Consider the following 27565-nt stretch of genomic DNA (forward strand, 5'->3'; position numbering starts at 1 on the left):
AACCACCTAGAGGACCGTAGTCCCTCTGAGACTATTCTAAAGCATTCGATTAAAATATATATTTGAGCTTTTGGTTCACATTTTTCCTTGGGTTTCAAAAGATTTCCTTTCTAGCTCCTCCTGGGATATAGGAGGCAATGGTGAACAGACCTCCTCATTCAGCCACCAAATGTAGAAGTGTAACTTCTCTCTAATCTGTTATTATTGAGTAAGGTCTCTGAACTACACCCCCCCCTCCCCAACCCGACCTCCCGAGCTGATTTCAGCCTTTAAATGTATTGGTAGCAGCTTCTTCTAAAAAGTGCAATACCATTTCCACATATCCTAGCATTATTTTAGAAATTCTCAAAGCAATTTAAGAAAAATCATAAAGACTGCTGTAAAGTTGTACTATGTATTGTTCACACTGTCATGGGAATATACTTAGGGATTTTAAGGCTGGAGTCTGGAATCATCAAGAGAATACTAGAGGGAGATGAAATGAAATTTTTTTCCAGGGATTTAAACTTAATGTCTGGAAATGGAAGCAAAAGGTTTACCCTCAGTTTATTGAAAAATGACATTTCCCTCTGTAGGATTTAATTTATGAAACCTTCTACAAAGCTGGGACTGTTTGGGTGATACACTAACGTATTAATTCATTGATTATTTTCATTGTAATCATAGAATAACAGGATTCAGACCCAAAGGGTCATTTATAGATGATTTAATCCAAAATCTTTATTTTAAAAATAAAACTGGGGGCAGCTAGGTGGCGCAGTGAATAGAGCACCGGTCCTGGAGTCAGGAGGACATGAATTCAAATTTGGCCTCAGACACTTAACAACAAAAACTAGCCGTGTGACCTTGGGCAAGTCACTTAACCCCAATTGCCCTCCAAAAAGCAAAAAAATAAGTTAAAAAAAATGATAAAACTGAGTTCTAAGTTAAGAGTCTATGAGGAAGTAACAGTTCTGAAACTAGAGTTAGGAACTTTTGGTGACTCAGTTCTCACCCCAGGCACTTCCTGGTTATGGGACCCTAATTTAATTCGTAGTATCTTCATCTGCTAAATGGGAATGATAATAATAGTACCCAGGGTTATAAGGATCGAGAGCAAAATACGAACATCATTATTGCTATTTTGTTGTTCTTTTGTTTTTTGATCGGGTTCAGATAGAAATAGGCCTTGGACAAGTTGCAATACTGATGCTATTCTTTTATAATAATGTTAATAGCTAGAACTTATATAATGCTTTAATGTTTCAAAGTGCTTTACAAGCATTTAATATTACTGGATTCTTAAAATAACCCTGGGAGGTAGGTGCTGTTATTGTCCTCATTTTATAGCTGAGGAAACTGAGGCACACAGGTTAAGTGACTTGCCCAGAGTTATACAGCTAGTGTCTAAAGCAAATTGTCATTGTTGTTCAGTCATTTTCAGTTGTGGCTGGCTCTTCGTGACCCTATCTGGGGTTTTCTTGGCAAAGACACTGTAGTGGTTTGCCATTTCCTTTTCCATTTCATTTTACAGAAGAGGAAGGAAGGCAAATAGGGTTAAGTGATTTGCCCAGGGTCATACAGCTAGTAAGTGTCTGAAGCCAGAAAAGCAGGCCCAGTGCTTTATCCACTGTGTCACCTTGAACTTAAGAATCCCTGTCTTGTGAAATATTCCATTCTTAGCACCACCTATTGTGCAGATGGATAAAATAACTATTTCCTGTAGTCAAATAAAATTATTAAGATATCAGCTCATCTTCTGCAGGCCCACTGAAAGTTTGAAAAATTATAACTCCAGCAAGCAGACAGGATAATGGGGACAGAGTAGATGGATCTCATCTCCGTCCCATGGGATTTTGATTTCCTTGACTAGGTCTCTATATTTTAAAACCTTTTTGTTTCCTGTTTTTTCTTTACTGTTATTTCTTTCATTACTGAGAATCACATAGGTACCAAGTTGCAAAGTACAGATTCAGATCTAGGTCTTTTCTCTTCAAGTCTTGTGATCTTCAATCTTCTTTCAAATGTTTAGGTCAGATTTATTTCAGTGTCCTGGTATTTTCTTTCTTCTGCACAAAAACTTCTACGTCGCTCCATTGATTTATATTCATAACATCTCATTCCAGTCACTGGACAGACATCTCCTTCCTATACTACTGACACCTTAATTTTGCTTTTAAATTACTGCTAAAAAAATCTCTTTTCTTCCATGAAGCTTCTAGGATGAAGTTGGTTCCAAAGCATTAGTTTCATATTTAATATAACCAATCCACCTACCCATACACTATCATTGTGTGTGTATTGTGTTGTGTGTTTGTGTGTGTAGACTTCCATATTTAATATAGAATTATAGGAAACCTTAAGGAGTATTGACTTAATTTCTTTGAATGTTATTCATAGGCATTCATACAATGAACTGGTAGACAGGAGATCTGTCCAGTCCCATGTCAGGACTGGATACATATACCTGGATGCATGTGCATATATAAGTTATATATATTATATTCATAAATATATTAAACCTTAAAATGACACTAAGACTTTTGAACCTTGCATGTACATGTGTATGTATACATGTACCCATATAGATGTGTGTACTTAGTACACACATATACATACCTACTTATTTATATATGAAGACATTTTGCCATTCAAAGATAGGTGAAATACAAATTTATCTTCAAATAGTCAAATGGGCCCTTCTTCACATTTCTTGTCTTGCTTTTAACAGAACCTAGTTATGAGACACTCTTGTTCAGGCTCCTTTGGATTAGATGGGCTTTGAAGCCCCTTCAAAAACTGAGATTCTATAACTGTGAATTTTTTTTGGCTCATTCCAAACCAATAGCAGTGTAAATACACTTTCTGGGGGAATAACAGCAACGCAAATATCAGTGACTTTCACAGAGATGACTTTGAAAGGCAGAGACATTTAGTGCCAAAGGCCAACCTTTCCCTCAAACCAGAGTTTCAGTTTTTGGCTTTTTAGGGAAGTTTATTAGCAGAGATAGAAAGCACACGGCCAGGTTTCTGAATAAATGCTGACTTTTTATAACTACCCTTTTGTATTCTGACAGCACTCTCCAAAACCACAGTATAGCAAGTGGAGCTATTCTGGGACTTTACTCTACACATCTGAAAAATAGCCACTGAATCACCAAAGACTTCTAGGAGAATGTGAGCTTGGCTCGTTGGACAAAACACATTTCCCCAACCGCGTTTTCAACATTTATTGAAAATAAAATACATCGTCAAACAAAGTTACAAGCATGTTGCTGATTGTTTTTGCTGGTACACCGAAGGACAAATTTAGGTGTTGCACAGAAAACAAAGATACTTTTGTAAAGAACTTTTATTTCTGTCCTTTGTGATATACTGAGGACTTTGATATACATTTCATGTTTACTTTTGATGTGATATGAAGATAATACCACTTAATTACATTCATTGGTTGGGTTTGCTTTTTCTCTCCCCACTTTTAATGACTCAAACTCATTTTTTCTTTCTGGAACAAAAAACAGCTATCACCAAAAAAGCAGATAATTAAATACTATATAATTATATCAGAAAGCAAAACAATTTAGGATATAGATGCAACAGGACCGACCCTGTGTAAGTAATCTTTATTGAAGTCTCCTAAACCTAAATATCACACATTTGGAAGCAGGTGGCCATTAATAATCAAGAAAAAAGATCAGACAGGAGAGGAGTCTGAATTAGACCAAATGACTGAAAGAGATGAGTCTGCCTTTGGACTTGCCACAGCTGCATTCATGTGACATCACTAGTCAGGGGCTGCTGGTTGTAGACTAGCTGGTTATCACTCCCATTCTTATCCAGGAAGTCTTACTTGGGCTTCATGACAGTGAGGGGATTTCTGATTCACCAGTGGGATAGTACTGACTCATGACCTGTAGGAAGTCACTTTTGTGACTCCCATTTCTCATGGGGATATTTCACTGGGTTTTCTCAGCTTCGTGACCAGGGTACAGAATTACAGGTTTAGTATCCTCAGGGCCATAAATCTCCCAGTGATTTTTGTTATGAGTGCAAGGACCAGTAGAGGGGTCGAGGCATCCCAGCTCTTAACTGTAATTGCCTGTATGGTCTACAGCACCCCTAGAGGTGAAAGGTAAGGCAGGGTGGAATTAAGAAGCTGATCTGTTAAGGTGGGGTCAGAAGTAGAATGTTATTCCCCTGGATCTGTGTTTCTGAGACTAAACTTTCTTTTAACAGGTCTTTAAAGTCTCATGGCTTAAAAGATGGATGAATTAAAACATTATGGACTAAAACAAAAAAAAATTATGGATTAAAACAAAAGTTATATTATAGATTTAAGTTACTAGGGACCTGAAAAACAACATTAATAGGTTCATGTACTGATGAAACTCATGATATTACCAGTTGCTCTAATATTCTTCCAGAGAATACAGTCAAATGACTCATCTAAAGACAGTAGCTATTCAGGAGAGTAATACTCTTTCACTTAAGAGCTATGTTGAAAGAATGCTTCTTTGGTGCATGTGGTAGAGTCCCTTCTTACTGGAAAATTATTACTTCAAAAAGCAAAAATATTATTATTACTAAAACTATTACTTTAAAAAATTTCCTTTTATCATGAATTTAACAGACATATACAAACACGAACATGTCTTTATACATTTCTTGCCTGTTACTGCTGCACCAAATGGAGTTCAAAGCATCCACTGAGATCCAAGTGATGTTATTAGATCATATTTTGAATGTGCCTACTTGCTTTTTAGCGTGTCACATCTTTAAAATAAATCTCCCTGGGAAAACATGAATACAACTGGATGCTTACAGACCCCCCTGGGCTCTGTCTGCCCATATGGAAAACAGAGCATTAGCAGAGGTGCTGAGCTAACATACTAATAACACATTATTTCCCTTTATTATAAATCTTTCCTGCCAGAGATTCAGGTGGATATTATATGTAGGCCCAGAAATGCTAATATTTATAAACATTCTGGTTTAACAATCTTTTTTTTAATTGATTTAATTTAATAAATTTAATAAATTAATTTAATTTGTAATTTAATTGAGCACCACTACTAACTAGTTTCTATCAGATTTCTATAACAGGCACCTAATTTTGTGATTTAGCATCTCTCTTAAACTTCACAATGAATCCAAACTGTTTTTAAAAAGCCCATAAGCTCAGAAATATCTTTTTTGTTAATTAAAATTTGGCACTCCTGAAAAATTTAAGGAAATTTTTTCTAAGATGAAAATTAACAAGATGCTATAGGAGCATACTAGGTTTCAATTAATTCTCCATAAATTAAGCATTTCAATATTTAAATAAGCTTTCCCAACTTCCCATTCATTTGATATGGTGAATTATGCTTAGTTACAATCTCACCAATTGAATTTAAGATTACCAGTTGGACTTATTCTTGAAAGCAAGCAAAAATTTTCCCCAATAAATCATGACTTGCACCTCTAATATCATGAAAGTTTAAATGGAGGTATTAGTATTGAAGCTGAGACTCACATTTTCAAGAAAAAAAGTTAACCACTTAATGTACAGCAGACCCACAGTCGATTAGCCACAAAAGATCTCTTCAAATCATTCCAGTGACTCATTTAACAATGATTTTTTTTTAAACTATAAGTCAAGTATACAAAATGAAACCTGAGATAGCCGCATGCATGTGGTAATTCAAGTCTGTCTTAAATTCACAGAAGACAGGCAATCCACAGTTAATCCTTAAATACCACTTGGAATCTACCCAGTTATCTGTACATTACAGAGGGTGGTAAACAACATTTAATTGTCTTTCATTTAGCCATGCTCCAATTCATGGGGTTATAGAAGAATGTTTAAAATGGTATCTAAAAATGGTATTCTACCATAATTTGTCTCGAGTGAATTTTGGAAGAAGAGTAATGTTAAATTTTTTTTGTTCATGTTTAAAGGAAGAACATCAAAAGGACCAGAGGCCAGTGGGCTGACTGAGCTGTTACCGGTTTTCTCAGGGAAGCTGGTGAAGCTTTTTTGTTACTGAGCTATACGTCAAACCAGTGGTCTCCCATGCAGGTTCGGTTCCATTCTAAGCTACAGTTCCAGCACCATTCAAACTTGCATTGAGGTTGAGGGCACTTCATGTGCATGCATCCTCCTGCAGAGTGGAGGGGGGAAAGGACACGATTACTCTGGGTTCTAGAGTGAATGATATGGAAAGAACAAGTAAGCATCTGTTAACACAAGAGGGCAAATGGTCGTTGCTAACAGGAGATGAACTCACCAGTGACAAAGGGTCAAAATGAGTTTTTCAGAAGGCTTTTCTTTTACATTTAAAAATATGCATTTGACTAAAAGGTTGAAACTGAATGTAAGGTTTTCAGTAACCAGCCAATCTTATTTGTCAAGGTCTGTGGTAGCAAATGATGAGTTTGATTACTGTGTTAGGCCTCGGGGGCTTTTTCTGACAAGTTATATTATATTTCATGATTTATGGTTAATTACAAAAACAGGATGGGCAAATAGCCTGAGGCAAAATTACAGCAGGAAATAGATAAGAGGCATACAGGTTGGATAGGTAGGGACAGGCTGTGAAATGTTTTCTTAGTATGAATATCCAAACTGTTCAAATCACAATTGAATATTTGAGTATATTTCTCCCCTCAGTACACTTATATCATTCCTTCTGTGTGTGTGTGTGTGTGTGTGTGTGTGTTTTCAATGCAGACCACACCTGTGATTTCAATGGTATGAGTAATTCCTAGACAGGAAACTCCCTTTACCAATCCAGGTCAATACCTGCTTTGAAACTCATTCTTAGAGAATTGGGTGGGTACAGGCCACTCTGACATTTGATCTTCATCTCTGTTAGCCATTCTTGTGGCTAATCTTTCAATATTTCATCAGTGTTATAGAATTTGGTAAAACTAAGAAAACAGGAGTCTGGGCTACACACAGATTATGAGCTAGAATGCCCCCTTCCTTTGCACATGAGATTGGCATTTTCTGAACTGGCTTTTCAAATGCCTCACAATTTAGGCTGTTTGGTTCAAAATCCCCAAATACAAACAGCATCTATTTCTGAAGCAGGAAACCCAAGTCTTCATTGGCAAAGCAGATTGAAATATTGAGGCAATTATCTGAATGGTTCCAGCAATGAATCTGCTTCTGATAGAATTTTCTGGATCATTCAGCCCGAAGCAGAATCTTTGCGAGTATCATGTATAAGTGAATGTGTTTGCTATTTAACTCTACCTATTATCATGTTATTCTCTCTCTCTCTCCCTTTCTTTCTCATTCTCTCCCTCTTCTCTTTCCTCTCCTTTCCCTGTCCCTTGCTTTCCTGCCAAATTATACCAGTCGTTATTTCCATGGTGTAGCATGGCTAGGTGGCACAGTGAATAGAGCACTGGCCCTGGAGTCAGGAGGACCTGAGTTCAAATCCAACCTCAGACACTTAACACTTACCAGCTGTGTGACCTTGGGTGAGTCACTTAACCTCAATTGGTCTGCCCTCCCCCCTCTAAAAAAAAAGCAAAGCAAACAAAAACTTTATTTCTATGCTATTATATTTTGCCACTGGCAGTTTTCTGTGAGACCCAGTTCTTTGTTTTGTTGAACTGTTTCAGTAGTATTCAACTTTTCCTGATCTTATTTGGGGTTTTCTTTGCAGAGATGCTGGAGTGGTTTGCAATTTCCTTCTCTAGCCCATTTTACAGATGGAAGAAACTGAGGTAAACATGGTTAAGTGACTTACCCAGTGTCATACAACTAGCAAGTGTCTGGAGTGGATTTGAATTTAGAAAGATGAGTCTTCCTGACTCCAGGCCCAGCACTCTATCCACTGTGCCACCAAGGCACCTAAGACCCAATTCTAGTGAATCCCAATCAATTTTGAACATGTATATTATGAGAGTCAGTGTGGGGTAGTGAACAGAGGGCCTGCCTTGGAGTCATGGAGACCTAGATTCAAGTCCTGTCTCTGACACATATTAGCTACATGGCCACAGAGCCCCACAGCCCTATCACTGGATCAAAGACTTAGAGCCCGAATGGACCTTTGAGTGTACCAAGTCTAACTTGCCTTTTCCCCTCCCTACCCTCCATGTCATTTAACAGATGAAAAGAGTGAGGCTGAGAGAGATTAAGTGAATCTGTAAATGGGAGAGTCAGAATTTGAACTCACATCTTGTGACGACCTCCAAGTGACTCTTCACTGAATCTTAATTAGACAATGTAGAAGTTCCTAGACAAAATGTCGGTGAATTTACTCGGCAAGTCATACCTCCTACTCTAGAGAATGAGGCACCAAAACCATCTGATTTCAGAGAATAGGAAAAGGAGTCAATTTCTAAGACGAGTAGGGCCTGGGAATTGGGCTTCATAAGGTTGAATGCAGGGTTAGGACTTTCATGCCTTTTGTTACGATTTTAATTTAGCTGATGATCTTTTAGGACACAAGAACATAGACTTATAGCTGGAAGGGCCTTAAGATGTTTTTAGTGTAATCCCCTTGGAAGAAGAAGCATTGGCTAAGACAGCTTAAGTGATCTCCCCTATGGTTACACAGCCAGCAAGTAGAAGAACTAGGAAATAGAAACAGGACTTCAGCTTTCATCTCTAGCAATTTTTTTTTTTTACTGTATATCTCTTTTGTTGGTCTTTTTTTTGAGGGGCAAAGGCAGGGAAATTGAGGTTAAGTGACTTGTCCAAAGTTATACAGCTAGTAAGTGTTAAGTATGTGGGGCTGGATTTGAACTCAGATCTTCCCAACTCCGGGGCCAGTGCTCTATTTTCTGCACCACCTAGCTGCCCCAGCATATCTCTTTTTAAATATTAATGGGAATATGATTGCTAACATGCCAGTAGATACAATATATGGATATATATGTAACTGGGAGATGGGTGGATTTCATGACCTCAGAAGTCTCTTCTAGTTCTAAATGTACAATTCTTATTTAAAGAAGCAGTCTCTCAAATGTAGTGATTTCAAAGGCTAAGAATTGGAAATCTTCAATGGAACCATATGTAAAGCATCCTTTCAAAACACAACTGTGTGTGTGATATCCAAGAAGCTATACAATTGTTGCTATGTTACAGATGGCAACTGAAATAGAAATTAATAGACTGAAATCTCACAACAGAATCATCAGTGAGACTGGGCCTGGATGCTGTGATCTATGACTCAGTTTACTACTGTAATCATACTGCCAGCTTTCATTGATGATGGCCTTATTAAGTCCTGATTATTTTTAAACTGTAGGACAGACTTACCATTTTTTTCCACCGGTATATGGCAACGGGGACAAGGTTTGGTTGTTTTCTTGATTGTTTCTTTGGAGGCCTCCTCCCATCTTGCTCTCTCAGCAGCTTGTTCATCCACCATAAAGGCCTATGTAAAGAAAGGTGAAAGGTCTTATTGAGCTCATCTCCTCACCTGGGGTCTTAACCCTTCTTTGTGTGTAGTCTGGTAAAGAGCTATGGACTCTTTCTCAAAATAATGCTTTAAAATGCATAAAATAGAATATACAGGATTAAAAAAGGAACCAGTTCTATTGGAATGCAATTATCAAAATATAAAAACAACAAAGGATTTCACAGACCCCAGATTAAAATACCTGCATCCAAGTCCTAAGCCTTGTCAAAAATGACTCCAAAAATTCTGAAAGATGGGAATAATTAAAATCTTTCTGACAAAAAGAGTGAAATTGATCCTATTCAACAACTACAGTAAAGTCCTTCAATTCTATATTTGGAGCTTAACAATAATAGCATTTAATAATAATGGTAACATTTACATATTACTTTAAAGTTTCTGGAACACATTACATAGAGTAGCTCACTTGATTTCTCAGTAGATAGAGAGGGAGGTGATATTATTATTCCAATTTTACCCATGAGGACCCAAAAGATGAGAGAGTAGGTGGCATGTTCAGATAGCTGGTAAGTGTCTGAGAAGAGACTTGGAGTCAGGTTTTCCTGATGCCCAGTCCAGCATTCTGTCCATTTCATCACACTGTCTGCCTTCGTTATAGTGTGAAGGTGACTGTGTTCTTGAAGGGTGGGCCAACACTAGCAGGCCCTATAAAATTGGAAAGGGTTTGCAGAAGGGCCAGGTGATGGGCAGTGGGCTTGTTGTCTGAGAACCCACTTTGCTGGGCGGAAAGGCAGCCTTGGGGGTGAGGAATATTTTTGGTCATGATGACTCATGAAACTATTATCACATGGATGGAGACCATTTTTTTTTTCACTGTTGGGATTATTTATACCAATGAAATCATAGTTTTTAGTTATAGATTTCTTGAGGTATTAAAGGCAGTGATAAATTCCACTAAATGCAATTAACAAAGAATTCCTTAATACATGATAAATGCCTACTAAAGACAATAGAAAAATGATTCCCTTTCCTATAGTTTGATAAGCTTTAATTTATTGTTCTGAATGAGAATTCTTTCATTCTTTATTTTCCTACTTAGAAATAATCTGCACTTGTAAAATTTAGTGAATATAAAACTACAAGTTCCATTAATTGTATCAGGGGTTCTTATTCTGGGGCTCTTGAACATGTTATTTTAATACTTTGATAACTATATATATATATATATATATATTTTAAAGCAATCAGGGTTAAGTAACTTGCTGAAGGTTACATGGCCAGTTATTTCTGGGTGTGGTGCTGAGTATCTGAGCCCGGATTTGATCCAGGTCATCCCAATACTGGAGCCGGTGCTCTTACTCGCTGAGCCACCTGGCCCCCCCTAAGCAACTGGGGTTAAGTAAGTTGCTCAAGGTTACACGGCCAGGTGTTTCTGGGTGGGTGCTAAGTGTCTGAGCCCAGGATTCGATCTCCAGGTCATCCCAACACTGGAGCCGGTGCTCTTACTCGCTGTGCTACCTGGCTGCCCTGATAACTATATTTTCAATATAATTTTTTTAATACTCTGTATTTTACTTTATCCATTTAAAGACATAATTCTGAAGATGTGAGTTCAAATATGGTCTCAGACACTTACTAACTACCTTACCCTGGGCAAGTTACTTCATCCTGTTTGCCTCAGTTTACTCATCTGTAAAATGAGCTGGAAAAGGATATGGCAAACCACTCCAGTGTCTCTGCCAAAACAAGCCCCCAAAAGGGTCATGAAAAGTTGGACAAGACTGAAAATAACTGAACAACAACAAAAATTTTGAGAAGGGGTCAATAGGTTTTAGCAGACTACCAAAAGGGTTTCACAAACAAACAAAAGCTTAAGAACCCTTGTTATCTACAGACTGTCAACTCCTTGAGAGCAGAGCCTGGACAGGGCTATTCCTGTAACCACAGGGCAAATCCTCTGCTTAATAAGTGCTGTTGAATTGAACTGAATGACATTTCCATTGATTTTGGCCACTGAAATGTGGCCAAGGAAAGGGCAGGACTGAGAAATAAGGTCATGTGGCTGGTGTGAGGCAGAAGGGAAAGTATATGTTCAGGGAAGGTCACTAGGGCCTGGAATCTTCCCTGCCTCTTGAATCAGAAGAGATTAGGAGCCTTCTAATGTTTCATTGGAAAGATTCACTCTGTACTTGTCTAATCCATCGGTGACTACAACATGTACTTTACTATAAGCACTGAACAACATCTACAGGAGAGAAAACTAGTATCTATTTGGTTCTAGGACATGGACACTTCAGAGAAGAAATGTTTTTCCAACTGTTAATCCAAACAGCATGATTCAGTGTTTTGAAATAGCTTTTCCTTCCATGCTGCAGATTTATTTCACTCATGACCTTATTGTGCTAAATTCAGGGGAACAACACCTAACCTCTCACCCTTTGCTAGAACTTCTCAGGATTAAGTTATCTTGCCATCTCTAAATTATTTTAAATCTAAAAGAAACACAGAAGTGGTTCAATTTAGTAACCCTCCAACTTTAGTTTTATGGTAAGTAAATAACTTCTGTGTATCTTAATTTTCCCATCCGTTAACGTATATATCAAAGGATCAAAGATTTCAAGGCAGAAGGTGATGGAATCCTAATAAAGCTGCCCCCAGCCCCAATATTCTAACTTCCTTATAGGCCCGGTTCTACTGAACAGCAGACCCACTATATTTACCTAGCTCCCCTGCCAATGTCCTAAGTTTTTCATATATGCCTCACTGCTCACTGGAACAAGTGTGTCCCTGAACTAGTTCTCACAGAAAAAGCAGGTGTGTCCATGTGATGGGAACCTAACTACTAACTCTACCTGGTCACTGCCCCCAGACCCATTCCCACACAAACAGGTGTGTTCCTGTACTCAACCACAATCACATCATTCATCTAACCCAAGACAGGACCACAATACCTAACTATCCATCTTGACCAGACAGGACCACAACAGCTAACCCACTGGAGGGCAGCACAACCAGAATGTTTAACCATTGAACCATAGAGGGGGACCCCTCCTCTATTACCTAATACCTTAACAAACTGCTCCTGCCTTTTTAATAGTCAGGATTTTTGTTATGTAATTGCACCTTTACCATTTAAAAATCCATCTTGTTCTCTCCGAAGTTGCTGGTTCCTTTTGGAGTTTAGCCCATTTCATGAGAGGCATCAACCTCAATAAATGTCTATACTTGGATTAGAGGTGGTTTGACTCTGAATTCTTTGAGATGGCTCCACCACAACACATCATGAAACCCCAACAGTTTTGGGTGGGCAGAGCCCCAACCTCAACAGTTTTTGGTGTCCTTGGGTTTAAATCTCAACAGAAGGAACCTCAGGGGTTGTCTAGACTAGTCCCTTAATGTTATAGATGAGAAAACTGAGGCCCAGAGAGTATAAGTTATTTGCTTAAGACCAAACAGAAAGTAAGTGGGATATAAACTCAGGTTTACTCACTTTATGGCCAGTGGGCTTTCCATCATTTTGGTGATAGTTGGGTAGAAAAAATGAGACAACATTTATTTTGTGAAAGCAGAGTGATAAAATGGAAAAGACAAAACAAAACCTGATGCTGAAGGAACAGAACTGGGTACAGATCCCACCTCAGATATTTAGTACTGTGTAACCATGGATAACTTATTTGTTTTATCCTCTGGAATGTGAGGGGGTTGGACAACAGGGTCTCTGGTTCCAGATCTATGATTCTTATGGCCTGAATAACATATATTAAGTACTATATAAATGCCTGTTGCTATTATTATAACTTTAGAGAACTATTTAGCTATAATGAATTGCTGAAATCTGATCGAAAATCCAAATCAGTTGAATAAATTCATTAACCCCTACTTTGGGTAGTGGATATTTGTTACCCCTTCATGTCAAGTCGACAAGCATTCCTAATTCAAGTACCTAGCGGTCAGGCACTGTGCTTAGCACTGGATTACAAATTCAAGCAACAAAAAAACCAATCCTTGACCTCAAGGACCATATATATTGAAGGGGGAAAAGAATACATAAAGGGAAGTTGAAAAGTGGAGGAATGAAGAAGGGCCCAACAGAAGAGTTTGAAAAAGAATGAAGGAGTAAACATGGCCAGACTGGGTATTATCCTTAGAAGAGAGGTTCCAGGAGGAACTGACAAGTCTTCTTCTACCACTACTTGGCCCATTTCTCCTTTTTTTCCCCTACTCTTAAAATGTAATAGTTATCTCCTAATTCTACTTTCTCATCACATCACCCACTTGTACCTTAACTCTTTATGCTCTGGTTTCTATCTTCCTTCGACCAAAACTGTTCTCTTGAAGATGTGACCTCTTAAAAAAGCAGTAGATTTTTTTCCACTGAAATCACTTGCATCATCTTTGTAGCATCTGACACTGTTAACAGCTTCTTCTTTCAACAAAGGAGACTAACTGAAAATGAAGTCCAAAAGCCCATTAGCATCAAAGTTAAGTTTGTAGCATTTCTTCCACTTCCACTGGATGGGATGTGTGTGAATGATGGCTTAGCAAGGTATCTCAATGGCTTTGGTATGGCCAACTGAATTCAGGTAACTAATGAAATCATGGGCAGATGGTCTCCCACTGCTCATTCAATCATCATTGTCAAGGTGACTCTTTTAAAATCTGTAACTGCAAAGTCCTAGAGGGAAGAGACCATGACCAAGTGCTTATGTCCTAAGATTAGAACAGTGACACATATTAACAGAGACTTCACATGGCCTTTGATGATGATGATGGCCATTTGAGACAAATCTAGATTGTCATGCACAATTTATTAGATTTAACAATAAACTTTTACATGAAGAATTAAATCGATAATTGAATAGCCTTCCACTTAGTCTTGGATCTATCTGCTGAACCTGAGTTATAAAACTGGAGAACAATAGCCTGCTCTCCTGATGCTTTGTGATAATAGTTTCATTTATTTATTTTTGGAGGGCAATTGGGGTTTAAATGACTTGCCCAAAGTCACACGGCTAGTAAGTATGTCAAGTGTCTGAGGCTGGATTTGAACTCAGGTCCTCCTGACTCCAGGGCCGGTGCTCTATTCACTGCACCACCTAGCTGCCCTTGTGATAATGGTTTTTACAATGAGATGGCATTTGATAACTCACTACAAATGATCAGGTTTCTTTGTATCACAGTAGCTCAAGAAAAGCAATGAAACCTGCCATTTTCTAGTTCTATATGACTGGGCATTTCTCTCTTGTTCATTCACTAGATTAGGGAATAAAGGAGGCTTTCCCCTCTTAGCTCACTTCACAGCATCGTGGAATCCGAGACTTCCAGAGTTATAAGGATCTTCAGGGACCATTCAACACAATCCTTTCACATCTAACAACCAGTTCTACAACCTTCCCAACCATTAGTCATCCATTCTCTACTTGAAGATCTCAAATGAGGGGGAAGGTACTAACTCCCAAGGCTGCTCACTCTACTTTTGGACAGCTCTAATTGTTAGGAAGACCCTAATGTCTGTGATAAATGCTGAAGAGCCACATGTGTTCCCTCCAGAGTGCCATAGCAGGCTCAGATGTTCTGATACACTGACCTGAGTCCCATTTGAAAATATAGATTACTTCAAATTCCCAAGAGGGTGTTAAAATATGCATATATGTGTATATACATATGTGTATGCATATTAAGACATAATATATTATAGGAACTATTTCTAGGAATGTATTTGTATATACATGTTCTATTCTATATATTCTAGGAATTTTTTTTCCTACTTTGGATATCATGTATTTCAGGAAATTCCTAACTCCATGCCATAATATGTTATACAACTGACTAGATTCTCAAGGGCTATGGTAGTATGGTATAAACTTTGGCAGGTCTTCTAAAGCTATGGACTATATGTCTGTCATGAAAACAAGTTGAGTCAAATTTGAAGGGTTTCATCCTGAGAAGGTTGACCATTGAGTGATATTATTTTTTTTTAATGGAGAGAGGGACACAGCCCAAACAGAATAATCTCTTAAAATGTGTGTGTATGTGGGAGGAGGTGGAGTGAGTGTATGGTGTCTGCAATCTGTACTGGTAGAGGGTTGGAGGGAGTGATGAAATCATGGGTCTCTGAAGTATTGACGTATAAATTAGATAAGACATCTGTTTGACTGTGTAGTAATTAGACAAGTATTGCAATATTAAAATCTAAATTGCATTTACTTTCCAAACATGATTAGAGAATCACTGATCTTCCATGATACAGCTGACCTAATTCAGACAGAAATCCTTTTAGGTGAACTTTGGTTTCAAAATTTCACAATTCACATGAAAATTAAATGCCCAAATGGTACATGCTTGTGGCGGCAATTAGACACTGATGCATAATTACTGAAATCTACAGCCTAGGCAAAAACTAGTTTCCACAGTTGTACATGCCTCCTGGGAAGCTGGGGGCAGAGATTCAGAACAGATGGAACAGATGTTCTGTTGGAGGGAACTGGATGGTTAACTCCCTATGAGCTGCACGTCCCCCACTGGTGAGTTAGAGAACTGCACTGTCTTTTAGTGATAACTTTCATATGGCCATTAGGAACCTTATCCATTTCCAAGTAAGTTTCTCTGTTCATTCAATACTCCTGTAAACATCACTATTATGTTTTTAATAGATGCAGGAACAGGGAAGTGGTAGGAAGGCTGAGATTTCTGCTCCTAATGCTGAACAGATGAGCCAGAGGCTACCCTGCCTGTTCTAAGTGCCACTCAGTTTCTCCAGGAAATCAAATGAGAGTGTTTGGAAGGCTCTCTGAGCATTATTATTGGTACTTAGGACTGAGATGAAACCAAAGACTGCCAACTGTGTTCTAGGCACTACATGCAGCAGAGTAGCTGACAAAGGGACATATGTTTAGGATGATAAATCTTATATACAGAAAAAGTATAAGCATATCATAGCTAAATAATAATAATGATGATGATAGGGATTTTATATTGCAAAGTACTTGATATATATTTATCTTCTTTGATCCTCACAAGAGCCTTGTGAAATAAGTCTAATTATTTTTCCCATTTTACAGATGAGGAAACTGATGCTAAGAAAGATTAAGGGATTGGTCAGCACCACACAGCTAGTAAACATCTAATGTAGAATCTGAACTTTGTTCTTCCTGACTCCAAATTCTGTGCTCTATACAGGCCATCTAATTGCCTCAAACGACAAATGCCTATTTTGCAATGGATGGAAAAAAAGGAACTACAAATATTAAGCAGCGAAGTTTCTAGTATAAATACCTTTTATTAGAAGTTCTTAGAATACTTTCTGTTTAACTGTTATTGTCCCAAATTGACAAATGGGAGAACAATCCATTTTTGAGTAGGGAAGGGAACAAAGGAAGGAAACAGGCATTTATTAAGCACCTACTACATACCAGGCTTAGTGCTTTACAAATATTATCTCATTTGAGCTTTATAACAACCTGTAAGTGCCATTATGAACCCTGTATCACAGTTTAGGAAACTGAGGCAAACAGAGGTTAAGTGACTTGCCCAGGGGTCACATAGCTAGAAATTTTCTAAGATCCAATTGGAACTCAATTCTACCTGACTCTAGACCCAGTGTTCTATCTATTAAGCAACTTAGCTGCCTAAGAAAAATTAGGTGGTTTCACTCCTCAATAAAAGGGGAGCTAGGTGGTGCATTGGAAGGAGTGCTGGGAGTCTGGAATATTCATCTTTGAGAGTTCAAATCCAACCTCAGACACTTAGTAACTGTGTGACCCTGGGCAAGTTGCTTAACCCTTTTGGCCTCAGTTTCCTCGTCTCTAAAATGAGCTAGAGAAAGAAATGGCAAACCGTTCCAGTATCTCTGCCAAGAAAGTCCCAAATGGGGTCACAGAGAATCAGACATAACTGAAAAATAACTGAACAACAACAAAAAATCCTCAATAAATGATTAAGACTTCAGGTATCTGACTCACATCCAACTTAGGTTAGTAATTACCAGAAATTATTATACTCATTGTGAATGTGAATGACAGAAACACATTTAAATGAGAATCCAAGTAACTCCCCCAGGTGGAGTACTCCCTCTCTTTCTGAGGAAAACGAACATACCCTGGGGCAAAATGAACAACTGTGCTGTTGCTACATGTTGAAAATCTGTGGCTGAAGAGCTAATATTTCAGTTCAAGTGACTGACTTTCTTTTTCTGTTGTTACTCTTTCCCACAACTCAAGGGGGTATCCCCAAAAAATCTTAGAGCAGCTTTAAGCTTCTAAAACTTAAAGCTCACTAACGCTTTGTTCTAAAGATTCTACAGTAAGTACTTTGTGAACTTTAAAGAGAGAAATAGAAGTTAATTATAACTATTTTAGGTCAACTAGGTGGTACAGTGGATAGAGTACCGGGCCTGGAATCCAAAAGACCAGAGTTCAAATCCATCCTCAGCTACTTACTAGCTGTGTGACCCCAGGCAAGTCATTTAACCTTGTTTGCCTCAGTTTCCTCATCTGTAAAATAAGCTGGAGAAGGAAATGGCAAACCCCAGGATCTTTGGCAAGAAAATTCCAAATATGGTCATAAAGATGTAGATACAATAGCAACAACATGACTATTTTGGTGTTGTCGGAGTACCTTGCACCCAGTAGGCACTTAAAAAATACAGGTCATTCATTTTAAGCACCTACTATGTATAGAATAACGGCTGTTATTATAAAGTACCTACTCTGTGCAAAATACATGTTATCTCCTTTAAGTGCCTACTTTGTACGAAATACAAGTCATGCCTTTAAAGTGCCTTGTTGTTATTGTTTAGTTGTCTTTCAGTGATGTCTGACTCTTTATGACCCCATTTGGGGTTTTCTTGGCAAAGCCAATGGAGTGATTTGCCATTTCCTTCTCCAGCTCAATTTATAGATGAGGAAACTGAGGTAGACAAGGTTAAATGACTTGCCCAGGGTCACAAAGCCAGAAAGTTTCTTAGACCAGATTTAAACTTGGGAAGATGAGTTTTCCTGACTCCAGGTCTGGCACTTTATCCACTCACTGTGCCACCTAGCTGCCCCTTTTAAATGCTTACTATGTGCAAAATACAGGTTGTCCCTTTCATATGCTTACTATGTGCAAGGTGTCCTGATAGCTAGAACTGACATTTGTTCATCACCTTAAGACTTGCAAACTACTTACTGTAGAATCATTGCATCCTAGCTTTAGAGCTGAAGACATACAGAGGCTCTGCCCAGTGAGACAAGGCATGGAAGGTAGAAGGCATGGCTAGTGCCTGAACCACAGGAGGTGACAGTCACACAGGCCAGCACCCAGGTAGCCCAGGGAACAAATAAGGAAACTGAGTTCCAGAGGGCTAAAGTGACTGATACAGCTAGAAAGGGGCAGTGATTCCAAATCCAGTACTCCTCCTTCACCATGATGCCTTCTACTCCACAAAAACCTAAGCTTCACAACAACTGTGTGAGGCAGATTTTATAAGTATTATTACTTTCATTTTCTAGCTGAGGAAACAGGCTCAGAAAGAAGAGAAAGCTGTTCATGGCCACATAGCTAGGCTCATATTTATTGCCTTTTGTTTCTATCCCAGGTACTTCCCATCTCCTTCCCCTTCTCAGGGATCTGCTTTCTCACACCTGAATCTTTCCTTGTAACAAAGATCAATGCGGACATAGTGGTCTATTCTGAGTTTTACACATACACGCACACATGTATATATGTATACACATACACACTGAGTAGGTTACATATATGTATGTACACACAAAATATATACATGCAGATACATACACACACTGCATTCCCTCCTCTCTACCAAAGGGAATTCATGTTTCCTTCATATCTCCAGGGCTAAATTTGTTCCTTAAGATCCATCAGTTTCGTTGCTCTTCAATATTACCTTTTACATCATGGACATTATATATATCATTCTTTTGGTTCTGCTTTTTTCAAGTGTCATCACTAAATACAAGTCTCATATCTTCATGAACTGCTTCTTTTGGTACAATTACATGCGTGTACTATAATTTGTTTAGCCTTTCCCCTATTGATGTGCAATCATTAAGTCACTAATTAATAATACACTGAATTAATTATTTTATTAATATTTATAATTAATATTCATTTATAAAATAAATTCATTATTATATTAACAATTCTATATTATGTATTTATTATATATTAATAATTACTATTGATAGAATAATTAAATAATTAACACACTGAATTAATTAAATAATTAATGCACTGAATTCGGCAATCATGGAAAAAAATCCTCAGGGAGCTGGTTTTGAAAAAAGTTGTTTCAGGCTGATGAGACTTCTGTCGTCAAAAAGACCGTAAACCCCTTGAGGGCAAGAATTGTGGAGTACGCTTGTTTTTTATTTCTTGCAGTGTCTGTCACCATAGATGCTCAATAAATACTTGTTGAAAGGGACTGAAATGAACAAATGGAGAGGAACACTGATCAGTTTAAATGCATTATTGTTCCCTGTTTACATGTGGCAGCTGCTTGCTTGAATGAGAATAGAATAGACAATTGCTTTTCCTCCCCCTCTCCACACCCTCTGAAGGCTTTCTCTCCAAGTGATAAGTGATTTTTTTTGTTTGTTTTTGAAATGTCACTTGAGTGAAGGATTTATTTTGCCTAGTGACAAGCTCTTGGTTTATTAAAGCTCTATTTGATTTCTTAAAGTGATTATGGAGAAACATTCCTGCAGTGATTACGGTGTAGGATGTGTTGAGGTCCTTTGTGCGATAGGACATCTTTGAGTGACTGGAAAATGGATCTCATTTAGGTTTTTCTTTTGTCTTCCTTTTTTCCCCCTTTGCAGTAATTTTTCATTTCTAAGGACTAGAGAAATATTTTCCTTTAGGGACATACCGCCATCTGCTGTATTGAGTGAACTGTGCAACCAGTCTTTTGCTTTCCTAACTGGGAATTTTGGGCAGATTTGGTTAGAGACCAAGGATATCCATTGCATAGACTTTTTACAAAGTAGGGGTGAAAGAGAATCAGTGGGTGTATTGGAGAGAGCTCTAAACTGGGCATCAGGAAGACCTAAGTTCTAATCCTGCCTCTAACAGACAGACACTAGCTAATTTTGTGGCTCTGGGCAAAATGCTTAATTTCTATTAACCTCGATTTCCTCCACTGTAAAATGTGAATAATAATAGCCCCCATTCTGTTGTCTGGAGGATCAAAGTTGGTGTACATGTAAAGTGATTTGCAAAATGTGAAGGGTGATATATCAATGCTATCATTGCCCTGGATTCATTGACTAAAATGAGTTTCTTAATGTAAACACATCTTCAAGTATTTTTACTCCATCAGACCAAATTTATTTATGATATCCAGCATTTAAATTGGAAAGGCACATTTCTACTTAGACAAAGACTTTCCAGGCCTGTCCTTTGTCAGAGGTCCACAGGCTACATATTAGTATATCAATGGAATCAATTAAATATGAGGAAGTACTCATTAAATTCAAGTACTTCATCACTGACTTAAAACATGACAGACTCTGTATGGTGAAGCAGGATAAAGATGTAGGCCTTGCATCCTGGGAGGCCAGGTTCTAAGGCATATGTCTGGTGGTAGAAAGTTCAATGTAGACATGCTATATAACTCACGAGAAGAGCCTTATGGCAGTGTCCCACGCCAGTATGGCACACAACTTCAGAAATAGTTGTACACATGGTTTAAAGACTCCTAGGTGCCTAGAAGCAGCATGAAGTCACTGTGGAACAGGAACGGGCTGTTGTTTGTCCTTCTGTTTGAAGAGGCCTGATGACATCACAGGGGATGCCTGGACTTGTGCATAAACTGGATTTAAGTGAGACAGAGTTGAACAACGTCATCAACTTCACTTAATCTTCCAGAGTCAATGAAATCCAGTGGTAGGACAAAAGTGAGGACAGCTGGCGATGGCCCCAGGATGCAATAGATGACCTTCGAGTCTTCAATGTCTGGTCAAACTCTGAGCGTTTCACAGCACCCGCCACAGCTGTCTTTACGGTGGCTGGAGTTGGAACAAGTAATTCTCATCTGCTCCTTTTACTGCAGGAAGTCTTCACATGCTTGGAGTAGACATCCCTCTGAGGCTGGTCGCTTACTTTCAACCTGGTTTAGCTTGTTTGACAATGTGGCTTACCGTGTGTGGCCGCTGCACATGCTACAGCTTCTTGGAGCCACAGGTGAATGTCAGGTAGACACCAAAGGTGGACGAGCAGCCCTGAAAAGGGCTCAGCAAGTTCTCCCCCCGGAGGTGCTAGTCCTCCGTGAATACCCGATACACTCCATAGAGGAAGGAGCAGCATAGGGAGAGAAGCAAAGAAGGGCAGACACCAGAGACAAATTCTGCCTACTTCACAGTATTACCCAGGGCCAGCCCTGGTCTCAGAAAAGAGTACAACCTTGGTAGGAATGAGAATATCCAGGGAATAGCCTTTGGGTAGATATCTGAGCAAGATCCTAAAAAAACTGATAAAGAAAGCGTGAAGAATCTAGCAGGTCAGGTCAGTCCTCCCTAACGTATTTTAGAAGCTGAGTAAAAATAGTATCATAGTGGAGGAGTCTGCTCTGAGTAGTGGTTTATCATGGGTACTCTCTAGCTAGCTTAAACAGAGTAAATAGTTAATTTTTTAGTGTGAGCATTTTCACCTTGAAAATCGGCCAATGCTACAAATCAGGGCTAGATTTACTGTTTTCTTAATTGTTAAGACTTAAGAAAGTGATGAAGAAAATGTTAATAATGCAAATTAAACTTTAAAATATGTCTTGTATATTTTTTTTCCATGAAGAGCTAGCTAAACATCTACCAGAACACTTCTGAGCATATTGTAGAAATAATAGTAGCTTGCATTTCTATAGCACTTTAAGGTTAACAAAGTATGACACACACACATGTGTATGAGCATATGCACATATATACATAGACACACGTATGCATATACACAGCAATACATACATGCATATGTATACACATACATATACAAGCATACACACATACACGCACACACGCACACACACAGCCCTCATTTAATCCTTACAAAAAATCTGAGATGGGTGCTACTCTTATTCCCAGTTAAGAAATGTAGGACTGGGGGCAGCTAGGTGGTGCAGTGAGCAAAGCACCGACCCTGGAGTCAGGAGGATCTGAGTTCAAATATGGCCTCAGACACTTCACACTTACTAGCCATGTGACCTTGGGCAAGTCACTTAACTCCAACTACCCTGCCTTCCCCCCTCCAAAAAGCAAAAAAGAAAAGAAAAGAAATATAGAACTGGGACTATGAGAGGTTTAAGTTAGTAACCTAGGATCACAGAGCTTTTAAGTATTTGAGGCAGGATTTCTCTTCTTGACTCCAAGTCTCCTGCTTTCCGTTCCAACACGTTGCATCTCTCAGAAAGGAAGTGAGCCACAGTACAGAGGTGTAGACGGTCAACAAAAGCTTACAGAATTTATCTTAGGCTGTGTATCTCTAGAGTGAGAGTTAAAGGACAGAAGGAAGTAATTTGAAAGGCAAGTAAATATTTCTGAATGGTAGAGGATCTGTGTTCAAGAGGTACATGCCAGTCTTAGGAGAACTGGTATAAAGAGATCTCCAATCCTTCCCTAATTCTTTCCCTCTGTTCTTCCCTGGATTCTTCTGTAGTTCCTACAATTCTTTATATTCTGACTTCTAAAAGAATTCTTCTCATGCATTATCTTTGCTTCGGAATGGTACTGAGGGCTTGTTGACTTTTGACATTTTTTCTCTGTGACTGTGTAACAAGCCAAGAGGGATATACTTGCTCTTGATGAAGATTCTGCACAGTAATTATACCCAATTCAGCTGTATATATTACCTGTGATGCTTAACCAGAGTCAAACATTTAAGTATTGAATTTATCCCTTAAAGCCCAGTTCAACTGATAGGAAAAAAATGACCAAGGTCAAAGATTCCTAAATAATCAAGATCCTTAATCTTGCTGATAACTGGTGAATAACTCTCAAACTCTGATGGCCGAGGAAAATTCAGGTGAGGGTTGGGGCAGACGTTAGGACACAATGACTGGTGGGGTGCAGTGACAGAGATCCCACATGAAGCAACAGATTCTCAGAGATGAGGCACTGTTTTCCACCCTTTAAATAAGGTGGTTATTATACCTTGTAGTTCCTCTTTGTGAAGTTGTGTGAGTCATGATGGAAGAATTCATCCCTGGACTGGGGTAGGTAGGAATGCCATGGTTCATAGGCACTACAGAGTATTGGGGAGAGCATTGGTTGGAAAGGCAAATGGTTGGAGTTCAGGTCCCATCTTTGCCATTTATTAGCTTTGTGACTAAGGGTAGGACACAACCTCTCTGAATCTTTGTTTTTTCATCTACAAAATAGAGAGAAGTATGTTTGCATCACCTATGTCACAGGGTTGTGACAGAAGAGTTTCTTAAGCAACAAAGCACCACAGAGAAAGGAAACCATTTTTATTCTTATTTTTTTCTTGTTTCCTCTACCTTCAAATTGCCTAACAATAGAAAAGATTTTGGGCCTGTCAAAGGAAGTAAAATGCAGAAATGGTAACATCTTTAGAGTATTTGTTAGTATTTCCAATTCCAGCAGTACTGCTTGAATAAGAATAAGGAGGACATTTTTTTTTTTATTCCCCAGGACTAGTAAAAGTACTTTGTCTCAGGGGCCAGCCACTAGGTGGCGCAGTGAATAGAACACTGGCCCTGGAGTCAGGAGGATCTGAGTTCAAGTCCAGCTTCAGACACGGAACACAAAAACCAGCAATGTGACCTTGGGCAAGTCACTTAACCCCAACTGCCCTCCAAAAAAGTAACCTTTTCTAATTTTCAATGTCTATAAACTTGTCTAGGTCCCCTTCATCCTTAAAAAACCTTTACCCTTGATCCCACCATTTCCTCAAGCTCTCATCCTACATCCCTACTCCCTTTTATAGCCAAATTCCTAAGAAAAACATTTCTTCTCTGTCCCCTCCCTCATCTCTTAACCCTTTGCAATTTGGTTTCCAAACTCATTACTCAACAGAAGCTGCTGGGTGCTGGGCATTGGAAATGAGCACAATTGTTCAGTAATTTGAACACTCTGGCTCTTCTTTAGGAACGGTAAACTGAACTTTTTGAGCATAACACAAAAGGGAGAAAATGATTTCCAACAACCAGAAGCTATGGATTTCCCCTTTGCCACATGCATTCTAGGAATGGGCCCTCTTTCTCTTGGGCTTTGTGTATAGCTTGGTGGGAGAGTGTGCTACAGACATTCTTCTGGGGTGGAAGGCAATATATTGTAATAGGTGCTCTTACTCTACCATGTTAGTAATGACTTCCTTCTAAAACCTACTGGTCTGGCTGATTAAATGATATCAACTGATAAATGGGTGGGGAGGGGAAGCACAGCAGAGGGACTCATGAATTATAGCACTCAAAAGATAGCCACCAAGTCTCTCAGGTCTGCTATTTTAGCCCTGAGGGTAAATAATAGCCACACTTTGGGGACCTAACTTGTCAGTAGGAGTGGGAGTTGGTACAGTCACCTCATAACTGTATAGTGGCAAATATTTGCTACAATGAATTTTTTTTTAAATTCAGAAATGGAATTTGGGAGTGGGAGAGAGGAGGGATGATGCCCTCCTCCCCCACACACACCCCCAAAAAAGATGATAATTAAAGCATGTAAAAATGAGCAGAAGAGAACAGAAGGAAGTTCAAAGGGAGACACTGACAAATGGGACAGCTCTGAAATTAGCATGTTAAAATGATCACATTTTTGTGAAATGCTTTATAAAATGGAGATTGATGTTTCATTTATAGTTCTTTTTCCATTCGTCTTTGTATTTATTAGACACGTTAACTCCAAATCATCTATATATTACATCTGCTGAGCCTTTACTTGAGTGAATGAAAATTTCCTTTTTTCTCACTCATTCTCTTTCTCCTTTTCTACCTAGACTTTTTCCTTGTTCCCAATCTCTCTCTTCCCTTTCATTGCCAAATTCCTGGGGAAAGTTATCCATATCCATTGCCTATACTTCTCATGACACCTCACACTCACTTCTCAAACTCTGACTTCATACCCCTCTATTAAAATTTCACTTTCCAAGTATCCCAATTTTCTCTTAATTTCTAAGTTACAGTTCTTCTCAGCAATATAATGATCTAGGTAAAATTCCAAAAGACTCATAATGGAAAATGCTATCCGCATTCACAGAAAGAACTATGGAGTCTGAATGCAGACAGAAGCATACTATTTTCTCTTTTTTTGTTTGTTTTTTCTTTTTTGTTGTTTCTCCCTTTTGTTGTTACTCTTCTTTCATAACATGAATAATGTGGTAATATGTTTAATATGATTGTACATGTATGGCCTATAGTAGATTGCTTACCATCTTGGGGAGGTAGGAGGGAAGTGGAGGGAGGGAGGAAAAAAATTAGAAACTCAAAAATCTTATAAAAATCAATGGTGAAAACTATCTTTATGTGTAACTGGAAAGAATAAGATAATATTAAGTAGAAAAAAGTAAAATAAAATACTTTAAAAAGTTGCTATGTTAACTCTATCTCTAAACCTAACTTAATTCTAACCTTAAATCACATAGTCAGCATCCACCCTGATTAATCTCCCACCAGGCAGAGTCATCCTTGACCTTTGCTAGATCACCATCTACTTCCCAACCCCTAAGCATGTGTGATCCCCCAAGACTTAGCCTGAGCCTTCTTTTCCCCCCACTTTCTCAACCATCTCATTGACTCACATTGAATTGTAATCTATGCAATTCTAATCTCTCTTCAGAATTCTGATCCCATATATCAAATTGCCTGCTGCACATCTCTTGGATATCTCAGGACATCTCAAACTCATCCTCCACCCTTCCATATTTTGGTTGCAAGTACTATAATCCTCCCAGTGACCCAGGTTTATAATCTCAGTCTTCCTAGAATCTTCCTTTGTACTTTCCTTTCCTTTGTTCCTCATATCCAACCAGCTGTCAACTACAGTAGATTTTCCACTTATAATATCTTTTGCATTTTTCCTCTCTACTAGCATAGCCACCATATTTCAGGCCTTCATCTCTTCTCAGCTGGTCACTGTAATATTCTCTCAAATGGTCTTCTTTCTAATCCATACTCTATACAGTCATCAGAATGACTTTCCCTGAGCTTTGCTTCAGTCATATCCTTCTTCTCAAGAACCTCCCATTGACTCTTCATTGACATTAAAACAAAATACAAATTCCTGGAATTTATAGCCTTCCCCAATCTGTCTCCACTCTACCTTTCTAGCCTTAATTTACATTAATCTCCTCTAAAATATAGACATTCCAGCCAAACTGTAGTGCCATATGTTTCCTAAATTCTATCTCCCATCTCCAAGCATTTGCACAAACCATCCTAATATCTGGAATGCACTGTCTTCTCAGTTCCATATCTTAGAATCCTTATCTTGATCCAAGGCTAAATTGAGGTGCCACTTCCTCCATGAAGGTTTCCTTGATTTCCTCCAGTCATTAGTAGTCAAATCTTGTATTTATTTATGTGTGTCCATGTTCTATCCCCCAGCTTCCTTGAGGGCAAAGACTATTTTGGTTCTGTCTTTGTATAACCAACACTTAATAGAAGACCTTGCACACAGTAGGCACTTAAAAATTATTGATGAATTGAGTTGAATTTGGAGAGCATCATTTTGATCAACAGGTATCATGTCATCATGTAGAAAGAACAGTGCATTCTAATATGTTCATTTCAGACTTCCTTCCTGTTTTATTTCAATGATTCTATGTCCTGGGATATAGAGAAAATCACGGAAAGAATGACAATAAAATGAGTAGTGTGGGAGTGAGGTCGGTTTTTAAAGGAGCTAGGCTAGCATTAGGGAAGGTACGCATTTTCTCTACTCAATGGCATGACAGAAACCTGTTTCCAGTAAGTAGAACAAAAGGGAGGAAAATTGACCTCAAATTGTCTGATGGAATAGTTTTATTTTTTAAAGAAATGCCCACAATAACATCAATTCATAATTACATACTATATATACTGTTTTCAATTATCCTTATGACAACCATATGTATACAAAAGTCATTATACCCATTTCACAGATAATAAAGTCCCACTAAAATTCCTTCTTAGGGTAAAGCTTTTTTTTTATGATTACTACTACTACCACCTCCACTACTGCTGCTACTACTACTACTACTACTACTACTACTACTACTACTACTACTACTACTACTACTAC

The 27565-nt window shown here is 38.5% G+C and overlaps 1 protein-coding gene across 2 annotated transcripts in view; it reads right to left on the minus strand.

Annotated features, from left to right (window-relative positions):
- Positions 1-3196: 3196 nt before the first annotated feature.
- Positions 3197-27565, minus strand: part of PRKN (parkin RBR E3 ubiquitin protein ligase) — a 1996139-nt gene continuing 1971770 nt past the window's right edge. For both annotated transcript variants that reach the window (XM_069070393.1, XM_069070394.1), the window contains 2 exons: positions 9239-9356; positions 3197-6122 (listed from right to left, as the gene is read on the minus strand). In XM_069070393.1, the coding sequence (XP_068926494.1) occupies positions 6010-6122; positions 9239-9356 (231 nt within the window). In that variant the 3' untranslated portion in view covers positions 3197-6009. The remainder of the gene's footprint in view (positions 6123-9238; positions 9357-27565) is intronic.

The sequence above is a fragment of the Petaurus breviceps genome, unplaced genomic scaffold (assembly GCF_028583685.1).
Source record: "Petaurus breviceps papuanus isolate PSGF00001 unplaced genomic scaffold, PetGlider_PUasm1.0 90808, whole genome shotgun sequence".
Taxonomy (NCBI): domain Eukaryota; kingdom Metazoa; phylum Chordata; class Mammalia; order Diprotodontia; family Petauridae; genus Petaurus; species Petaurus breviceps.